Source organism: Mustela lutreola, chromosome 7 (genome assembly GCF_030435805.1).
Source record: "Mustela lutreola isolate mMusLut2 chromosome 7, mMusLut2.pri, whole genome shotgun sequence".
Lineage (NCBI taxonomy): Eukaryota > Metazoa > Chordata > Mammalia > Carnivora > Mustelidae > Mustela > Mustela lutreola.
The window spans coordinates 153,688,546-153,699,545 of NC_081296.1; the positions used below are offsets into that span (position 1 = coordinate 153,688,546).

The 11,000-nt window shown below is 40.3% G+C and overlaps 1 gene segment (V, D, J or C); it reads right to left on the reverse strand.

The window, feature by feature from the left end:
• Positions 1-7,365: 7,365 nt before the first annotated feature.
• On the reverse strand, positions 7,366-8,130 carry LOC131837085 (immunoglobulin heavy variable 3-74-like; the record flags this gene model as incomplete). The annotated part of the segment is given in 2 exon segments: positions 7,366-8,011; positions 8,115-8,130. Coding segments are annotated over 2 exon segments (582 nt in total), but the record flags the coding sequence as incomplete, so codon positions are not given.
• Positions 8,131-11,000: the final 2,870 nt, after the last annotated feature.

Genomic DNA, 11,000 nt, shown 5'->3' on the forward strand with positions numbered 1-11,000 from the left:
CTGACCTTAGCGGAAAAGCTTTCAGTTTTTCTCCATTGAGAATGATATTTGCGGTGGGTTTTTCATAGATGGCTTTGAGGATATTGAGGTATGTGCCCTCTATCCCTACACTTTGAAGAGTTTTGATCAGGAAGGGATGCTGTACTTTGTCAAATGCTTTTTCAGCATCTATTGAGAGTATCATATGGTTCTTGTTCTTTCTTTTATTGATGTGTTGTATCACATTGACTGATTTGCGGATGTTGAACGAACCTTGCAGCCCTGGAATAAATCCCACTTGGTCGTGGTGAATAATCTTTTTAATGTACTGTTGAATCCTATTGGCTAGTATTTTGTTGAGTATTTTCGCATCTGTGTTCATCAAGGATATTGGTCTATAGCTCTCTTTTTTGGTGGGATCCTTGTCTGGTTTTGGGATCAAAGTGATGCTGGCATCATAAAATGAGTTTGGAAGTTTTCCTTCCATTTCTATTTTTTGGAACAGTTTCAGGAGAATAGGAATTAGTTCTTCTTTAAATGTTTGGTAGAATTCCCCCGGGAAGCCGTCTGGCCCTGGACTTTTGTTTGTTTGGAGATTTTTAATGACTGTATCAATCTCCTTACTGGTTAAGGGTCTGTTCAGGCTTTCAATTATTCCTGGTTCAGTTGTGGTAGTTTATATGTTTCTAGGAATGCATCCATTTTTTCTAGATTGTCGAATTTGTTTGCATAGAGTTGCTCATAGTATGTTCTTATAATAGTTTGTATTTCTTTGGTGTTAGTTGTGATCTCTCCTCTTTCATTCATGATTTTATTTATTTGGGTCCTTTCTCTTTTCTTTTTGATAAGTTGGGCCAGGGGTTTATCAATTTTATTAATTCTTTCAAAGAACCAGCTCCTAATTTCGTTGATTTGTTCTATTGTTTTTTTTTGGTTTCTATTTCATTGATTTCTGCTCTGATCTTTATGATTTCTCTTCTCCTGCTGGTCTTAGGGTTTCTTTCTTGTTCTTTCTCCAGCTCCTTTAGGTGTATGGTTAGGTTGTGTACCTGAGACCTTTCTTGTTTCTTGTGAAAGGCTTGTACCGCTATATATTTTCCTCTCAGGACTGCCTTTGTTGTGTCCCACAGATTTTGAACCATTGTATTTTCATTATCATTTGTTTCCATGATTTTTTTCAATTCTTCTTTAATTTCCAGGTTGACCCATTCATTCTTTAGAAGGATGCTGTTTAGTCTCCATGTATTTGGGTTCTTTTCAAACTTCCTTTTGTGGTTGAGTTCTAACTTTAGAGCATTGTGGTCTGAAAATATGCAGGGAATGATCCCAATCTTTTGATACCGGTCCAGAATATATAAAGAACTTATCAAACTCAACACCCAAAGAACAAATAATCCAATCAAGAAATGGGCAGAGGACATGAACAGACATTTCTGCAAAGAAGACATCCAGATGGCCAACAGACACATGAAAAAGTGCTCCATATCACTCGGCATCAGGGAAATACAAATCAAAACCACAAGGAGATATCACCTCACACCAGTCAGAATGGCTAAAATCAACAAGTCATGAAATGACATATGCTGGCGAGGATGCGGAGAAAGGGGAACCCTCCTACACTGTTGGTGGGAATGCAAGCTGGTGCAGCCACTCTGGAAAACAGCATGGAGGTTCCTCAAAATGTTGAAAATAGAACTGCCCTAAGACCCAGCAATTGCCCTATTGGGTATTTACCCTAAAGATACAAACGTAGTGATCCAAAGGGGCACATGTACCCGAATGTTTATAGCAGCAATGTCCACAATAGCCAAACTATGGAAAGAACCTAGATGCCCATCAACAGATGAATGGATCAAGAAGATGTGGTATATATACACAATGGAATACTATGCAGCCATCAAAAGAAATGAAATCTTGCCATTTGCGACCACATGGATAGAACTAGAGTGTATCATGCTTAGCGAAATAAGTCAAGCAGAGAAAGACAACTATCATGTGATCTCCCTGACATGAGGAAGTGGCGATGCAACATGGGGGCTTAAGTGGGTACGAGAAGAATAAATGAAAGAAGATGGGATTGGGAGGGAGACAAACCATAAGTGACTCTTAATCTCACAAAACAAACTGAGGGTTGCTGGGGCTAGGGGGTTTGGGAGAAGGGAGTGGGATTATGGACATTGGGGAGGGTATCTGCTTTGGTGAGTGCTGTGAAGTGTGTAAACCTGGTGATTCACAGACCTGTACCCCTGGGGATAAAAATATATGTTTATAAAAAATAAAAAATTAATTAAAAAAAATCAAAGGCTTCTGCACAGCAAAGGAAACAGTTAAGAAAACAAAAAGGCAAACGACGGAATGGGAAAAGATATTTGCAAATGACAGTACAGAAAAAAGGTTGATATCCAGGATCTATAATGAATTCCCGAAACAACACACATGAAACAGGAAAACATATCAAAAAATGCACAGAAGATATGAACAGACACTTCTCCCATCAAGACATAGAAATGGCTATCAGACACATGAAAAAATGTTCATCATCACTAGCCTCAGGGAGATTCAAATTAAAACCACATTGAGATATCACCTTACACCTGTTAGAATGGCCAAAATTAACAAAACTGGAAACAACATGTGTTGGAGGGGATGTGGAGAAAGGGGAACCCTCTTCCACTGTTGGTGGGAATGCAAGTTGGTGCAACCTCTTTGGAGAACAGTGTAGAGATTCCTCAAGAAATTAAAAATAGAACTTCCCTATGACCCTGCCATTGCAATCCTGGGTATTTACCCCAAAGATATAGATGTCTGAAAAGAAGCCCATCTGTACCCCAATGTTTATAGCAGCAATGGCCAAACTATGGAGAGAACCAAGATGTCCTTCAACGGACGAATGGATAAGGAAGAAGTGGTCCATATACACTATGGAGTATTATGCCTCCATCAGAAAGGATGAATACCCAACTTTTGTAGCAACATGGACGGGACTGGAAGAGATTATGCTGAGTGAAATAAGTCAAGCAGAGAGTGTAAATTATCATATGGTTTCTCTTATTTGTGGAGCATAACAGATATCATGGAGGACAAGGGGTGTTAGAGAGTAGAAGGGAGTTGGGGTAAGTTGGAATGGGAGGTGAACCATGAGAGACTATGGACTCTGAAAATTAATCTGAGGGGTTTGAAGTGGCGGGGGTGTGGGAGGTTGGGGTACCAGGTGGTGAGTATTAGAGAGGGCACAGATTGCATGGAGCACTGGGTGTGGTTGAAAAAATAATGAATACTGTTTTTCTGAAAATAAATAAATTGAAAAAAGTAAAAAAAAAAAAAGCCCCCTTAATATTTAATATTTCCTGCAGTATCGGCTTGGTGGTTGCATAGTCTTTTAAGCCTTGCTCGTCCTGGAAACTCTTTATCTTTCCATCCATTTTGAATGTCAGTCTTGCTGGATAAAGTATTTTTGGCTGCATGTTCTTCTCACTAAGTGCCCTGAATATATCTTGCCAGCCATTTCTGGCTTGCCATGTCTCGGTTGACAGGTCTGACGTTATTCTAATGGGCTTTCCTCTGTATGTAAGGATCTTCTTTGTCCTAGCTGCTTTCAAGAGGTTCTGCCTACAATTATAATTCTTCATTCTTACTATTAGGTGTCTCGAGGACTTTCGCGAATCTGTAATCTTGGAGGGAAACCTTTCGCCCTCTAGTACATAAACGCTGGTTCCACTAACGAGATTTGGAAAATTTTCATGAAAAACTTATTCCACTATATCTTCTACACTTCTTTTTTTTCTCCTCTCCTTCAGGGATTCCAATAATTCTGGCATTGGAACATTTCGTGGCATCATTTATTTCCCTTCTTTTGTCTTGGCTTCTAAGCTGTTTGTTCCAGGCTTCCTCCTGATCCTTTCTCTCTATCGCTTTGTCCTCGAGATCACTAATTCTATCTTCTGTCTCAGTTACTCTAGCGTTGAGAGAATTTAGATTAGATTGAAACTCATTGAGAGCATTGTGAAGCTCATCATGGTAGCTTTCAGCTCTTCCCTAACATTGAAAACATGATCTCTGGTCGTTTTCAGTTCAGCCCTAATCAATTCTTTTTGGTCACCCATGGCTTTCTCCAACCTAGCTATTTCCTGTATAATGGTTAGCCTGAATTATCTTTCTGACATATTGTCTATGTTGATAGCTGTTAGTTCTGTTGCAGAAGGTCCATCCTCTGTATTTTTCTTCTGTTGGGCATTCTTCCTCCTAGTCATTTTGGTGAGAGAGGGCTGAACAGGTGTAGCTGGGTATATCGACTGTGGTGCAGTCCAGGTCCACCCTGGAATGCTTCTGAGCAATCAGGGTTCCCCACCCAAATGAGAGGAAAAAGAAAAGGAAAAGAAAAAAAGAGAAAGGGAGATAGACAGGAAAGAAAGGTGAGATAGAGAAGCTTTAGCCCAAATGGGCCCTAAGGTAAGATTTATGAGGAATACAAACAGACCCATCCAAATAAAAAGACTGATAAAAGTATATAACAAGAGAAAATATATATATACATATTTGCATATATATGCATATATATATATATATATATATATATATATATATATGCAAATAAAGGAAGAACCTCATCAAAAAGAACCCTGAGTGTAAGATTTATATACTATCAGGACAAACACATAAACACAGAAACACTTGTGGAAGAAAAAGATGGGAGAGTGGTTATAAATTCTCAGTGTGGGTGAGGAAGTTCATTTTGATTCTTCCTGGATATATCTTGATATCTTTGTTAAAGGACTCAACTTTTCTAAGAAAAAGGGGATTAAAAATTGGTTTAAGCACCATGGGGGCTTAAGTGGGTAGGAGTAGAATAAATGAAACAAGATGGGATTGGGAGGGAGACAAACCATAAGTCACTCTTAATCTAACAAAACAAACTGAGGGTTGCTGTGGGGAGGGGGATTGGGAGTAGGTGGGTGGGGTTATGGACATTGGGGAGGGTATGTGTTTTGGTGAGTGCTGTGAAGTATGTAAACCTGGCGATTCATAGACCTGTACCCCTGGGGATAAAAATATATGTTTATAAAAAATAAAAAATTTAAAAAAGGAAAATAATTAAAATATAAAATGCTGCATAAAATTCATTTACTGGGGGCATGTGCACCTGAATATTTATAGCGGCAATGTCCACAATAGCCAAACTATGGAAAAAGCCTAGATGTCCATCCACAGATGAATGGATAAAGAAGAGGTGACATATATATACAATGGAATATTATGGAGCCTTCAAAGAACCCAAATCATGCCACTTGCAACAACATGGCTGGAACTAAAGGGTATTATACAAAATACAATAAGTCAATCAGAGAAAGACAATAACCATATGATCTCACTGATATTACGAATTTGGGAAACAAGACAGAGGATCATAGGGGATGGGAGGGAAAAATGAAACTAGATGAAACCAGAGAGGGAGACAAACCATAGAGACTCTTAATCTCAGGAAACAAACTGAAGGTTGCTGGAGGGGATGGAGGTGCGAGGGATGGGATGGCTTGGAGATGGACATTGGGGAGGGTAGGTACTAATGTGAGTGTTGTGAACTGTTTAAGACTGATGAATCACAGACCTGTACTCCTGAAACAAATAATACATTATATGTTAATGAAAAAAAATTGGATTACCTATAGCGGTAGTATTGATTGGGGAAATGGGATTACCTTGAAGTTTAACTCTATATGAATATTATAAAATAAAAATTAAAAAAAGGAATAAACTAAACTAAATTAAAAAAAAAGAAATTTAAAAAATAGAAATGCAATAGGAAAACACAGGTGTATGTATCAAAAAGTTCAGGTTAGAAGGTTATTATGGAACTTGATGTACTGGGCATCTCACTGTGATGGTAAATAGGTTAAAAATTATCTATATAATAATAAAAATTAACTATATTAAAAAATGAGCCAGAATAGTGGGATTGAATTAATAATAAAAATTGTCCTATGAAGTAGTGGTGGTTGTTCTCTTGTAGTCTTTTTTTTTTCCCTTTCCCGGTTGGTTTTCTGGAGGAGGGGCTTTCAGTCCCTGAAGTTCTCTCAGCTAAGTCCTCCTGCCCCCCTCAAGGGGGTGGGCTCTGAGGAAACTGATTTTTTCAGGCTTTTGTTCTCTGGAGGTTTTTGTATTTCTTCACTTTTGTTTTTCTCTCTCCCCTTGACCGCTTTTGATGTTTTTGTAGCTTAGAGGAAAGCAAACTGTACCCTGACCTCCCTCTCAGAGAGAAGCCTCAGTCTGGCTGCAGAGCCCATATAAATCCCCCCTTGGCTGCTGGCATATCAGGTTCCCAGTTGTGGTCCCTGGGGACTCAAGATTTTTTGCTTGTACCCAAAACCATGGCAACGGTGGCTGTCTGGGCAGCTCCAGAATGCCAGAGAAGTTCCAAGCATTGATCACACACTGAGATTTTCCTGCTGGCCTGGGCTGGGAGTGCCTGGTCTTTCTGGTCTGAGAGAACCCAGCTGGCATTTGTGTGCTTCTCTCTCAGGGGAGGGCACAGGACAAGACTCTGACTCTGATGGCATGGCAGGGCACTTGTGTAGGGACTGCAAAAAGGCTGTGCTTCTGTTGGCTGGCAGGCTCCCAGCCCCTCAAGGGAGCTTGGCGCCAAGCACTCTCAGGCACGCTGGTGGTTCAGGGACCTAGACCTGGTTTTTCTGCCACACTTTCTCTGGCTCTGCACCAGGGGTGGCTGTCCTGTGTCTGGGGACTTAAGCCCCTGTCCCTAACACTCCGAGATTCCCGCAATTTCCCCCCAGTGATCCTTTGCTCTTTTTGAGTGCTTTCTACCAGACTCCTGAGTTAATGCTGGTCCCCAGGCGCAGGGCACTCTTGTATTGGGATATTACTTTCCAAAGGGTCACCTCTGGTGGCTCCCTCCCCCTTTTGTTTATCTTCCTATATCAGTCTGACTTTCCCACTCCGCTTTACCTGCCCACTGGCGTCTTCTGCTCCAGTAGAGATCCAGACGTGTATAATTCTGATCTCAGGCTGATTTCGAGGGTGATTGGAGTTCTTTGGAAGGTAATCAGCTCACTTTAGGGTGCAGGTTGAATGGGCGCCTCCTCCTACTTCCCTGCCATCTTGTCTCCCCATCTGTGTTTTATCAGACTGTCACTATATTGATGCTGTGAGCCTGGTTCAAGACAGTGACCCTATTATAGGGTCTTTCTTCTATTGCTTTGTATTTTCGATGTCTCTGTATCCTCATGTCCAGCATGGATGTTCCTGCTAGCAAGTTTGCACTGTGAGCTGGGTGGACATGGGATGCATACTGAGTGCTGCTTGGATTCTTGTAAAGGTTCAGTTGATGAGCACCAGAATATTTGTAATCCATTGGTACTTAGGGATGGGAATAAACAATGTAACTGACTCTGTATTTTGTGTGTTTATATCTTTTTTTTTAATTATTATTATTTTGTGTAGTTGTTTTCCCATTAGAACAAATTTTCTAAGTCAGAGAGTGAAGAAGTAAGCACAGAATCATGTGTCCAGAGAGGTTTCCTGCGGGGAAACTGCTCTATGAAGAGGAAGCCCCAGACCCTGACAGGAAACCTGCTCTTAACCACCATCTGCAGCTGCTCTTGGCTAAATTCTAAAGATAGAATTCGTGAGTGTTGTGCACCCCCTGGTGGTCCAGATCCTGTCCTACAGTGAGGTTTGTCTCTGGGCTCACACTGAGGTCCCCTCCCTGTGTCTCTCACACAGTAATACACAGCTGTGTCCTTAGCTCTCAGGCTGTTCATCTGCAGATACAGCATGTTCTTGCCATTGTTTCTGGGGATGGTGAATCGGCCCTTCACAAAGTCTGTGTAGCTTGTGCTACTTCCATCATTGCTAATATCTGGGACCCTCTTCAGCCCCTTCCTTGGAGTCTGACGGACCCAATTCATAAAGTAGCTACTGAAGGTGAATCCGTAGGCTGCACAGAGAGTCTCAGGGATCCCCCCAGGCTTCACCAGGTCTCTTCCAGACACCACCAGCTGCACCTCACACTGGACACCTGCAAACAGAAGACATCCTAGTCTGGAAACTGTCACATACCCACTGTTTCCCTCACACACATATACTTGCATACTTAATGTCCATTAATCTCCATAAATTACCTTTTAAAAGAGCAAAAAGGATTTGTTAACTGTTTCCTTTGCTATGCAAAAGCTTTTGATCTTGATGAAGTCTCAATAGTTCATTTTTCCCCTTGCTTCCTTGCCCTTGGTGATGTTCCTAGGAAGAAGTTGTTATGGCTGAGGCTGAAGTGGTTGTCGCCTGTGTTCTTAAGGATTTTGACGGATTCCTTTCTCACATTGAGGTCCTTCATCCATTTTGAGTCTATTTTCGGGTGTGGTTTAAGGAAATGGTCCAATTTCATTTTTCTGCATGTGGCTGTCCAATTTTCCCAACACCATTTTTTGAAGAGACTGTCTTTTTTCCATTGGACATTCCTTCCTGCTTTTTCCAAGATTAGTTGACCATAGAGTTGAGGATCTATTTCTGGGCTTTCTATTCTGTTCCATTGATCGATGTGTTTGTATTTGTGCCAGTGAAATACTGCCTTGATGATGACAGCTTTGTAATAGAGCTTGAAGTCTGTAATTGTGATGCCACCAACTTTGGCTTCTTTTTCAATATTGCTTTGGCTATTCGAGGTCTTTTCTGGTTCCATAGAAATTTTAGAACTATTTGTTCCATTTCTTTGAAAAAAAAAAAAAAGATTGGATTTTGATAGGGATTGCATTAAATGTGTAGTTTGCTTTAGGTAATATAGACATTTTCACAATATTTGTTCTTCCAATCCATGTGCATGGAACACTTTTCAATTTCTTTGTGTCTTCCTCAAAGACAATTGAGACAATGGGAGAAAATATTTGCAAACTACATATCAGATAAAGGACTAGTATCCAAAATCTATAAAGGGCTCAGCAAACTCAACACCCAAAGAACAAATAATCCAATCAAGAAATGGACAGAGGACATGAGCAGACATTTCTGCAAAGAAGACATCCAGATGGCCAACAGACACATGAAAAAATGCTCCACATCCCTTGGCATCAGGGAAATACAAATCAAAACCACAATGAGATATCACCTCACACCAGTCAGAATGGCTCAAATTAACAAGTCAGGAAATGACAGATGCTCCGAGGATGCGGAGAAAGGGGAACACTCCTACACGGTTGGTGGGAATGCAAGCTGGTGCAACCACTCTGGAAAACAGCATGGAGATTCCTCAAAAAGCTGAAAATAGAACTACCCTATGACCCAGCAATTGCACTACTGGGTATTTACCCTAAAGATACAAATATAATGATCTGAAGGGACATGTGCACCTGAACTTTTATAGCAGCAATGTCCACAATAGCCAAACTATGGGAAGAACCTAGATGTCCATTAACAGATGAATGGATAAAGAAGGAGTGGTATATATATACAATGGAATACTATGCAGTCATCAAAAGAAATGAAATCTTGCTATGTGTAATGACGTGGATGGAACTAGAGGGTATCATGCTTAGTGAAATAAGCCAATCAGAGAAAGACAATTATCATGTATGATCTTCCTGATGTGAGGAAGTTGTGAGGGAACTTGGGGGACTTGGGGGACTTGGGAGGTAGGAAAAGAATAAATGAAACAAGATGGGATTGGGAGGGAGACAAACCATAAGAGACTTTTAACCTCACAAAACAAACTGAGGGTTGCTGGGGGGAGGGGAGTCGGGAGAGGGTGGTGGGGTTATGGACATTGGGGAGTGTATGTGCTATGGTGAGTGCTGTGAAAAGTGTAAACCTGGCGATTCACAGACCTGTACTCCTGGGGATAAAAATACATTATATGTTTATAAAATAATTTAAAAAATAATATTTTTTTTTAAAAAGAACAAAAAAGAAAAGCTGGCCAAGTACAAACTCCATGATGAGTTGTCTATGTTCTGTCCTAATCACTGAATGGGAACACCTGGGAATCCCAGGGAGTGTCTCCTCTCCCAGCTACAGGTTTCTGGCTGGGATCTTTTAATCAGCAAAGGGAGGGCCCTATTTGCATGTCTTCTGACTATATAGCAAGCTCCAGGCTTAGATTCCTTCCTTTACTAGTTAATAAAGCAAAGATTGCATTATGTTTGAAGATCACTTTGTTTGGATGACACTGTGACTAGAGCAAGTTTTCGAATCTGTGAACACAGTTATCTTTCCATTTCTGTTTGCATTTTTAAAAGTCTTTCATCAATGTAGGTCATTTTTAGTGTACAGTATCTGAACTCCTTGTTGAATGTTAACCCAAAACATTTTATTTCCTGTGTCAGTGTAAATAGAATGATTTTATTAATTTTTTAAAGATATTTGTTGTTATTGTGTGGAGACATAGCTTTATTTTGTACATTGATTTTGTATCCTGGAGTTTCCCAGATATCGTTGTTTAGTTCAAAGATTTTTGTCTCTCTGTGTGTGGCATTTGTAGTGTTTGTGTAAGAACATGTCATATGCGGGGACCCCTGGGTGGCTCCATCCTTAAGCCTCTGCCTCCAGCTCAGCTTATGATCCCAGGGTGCTGGTATAGAGTCCCACATCAGGTTCCTTGCTCAGCAGGGACCCTTCTTCTTCTTCTGCCTGCTTTTCTCCCTGCTTGTGATAGCTCTCTTGTTCTATCTCTCTCTGACAAATAAATAAATAAAATCTTTAAAAAACACACAAATCATATGCAAACAAAGAATTATTCTTCCTGTTACTGATTTCAATATATTTATTTTTTTATTGGCTAATTTCTCTTGGTAGGTCTTCCAGTTGTCAATGTAGAAGAGTTTCCCTTCTTATCTTCTGGGTTCTTTGTTGGGTCTAAATATTCAGTAGATGCAGGACAGATGTAAAGGGAAAATGAATTTCATTTTGCACATGCATCAGATCCCTAAAATATGAACTCAGAAAACGACCAAAGTAGACAGCACTTGTGTCACTTAGATAACAAAAGATTGGATTTGCAAAGATTGAAGGCAAGTATT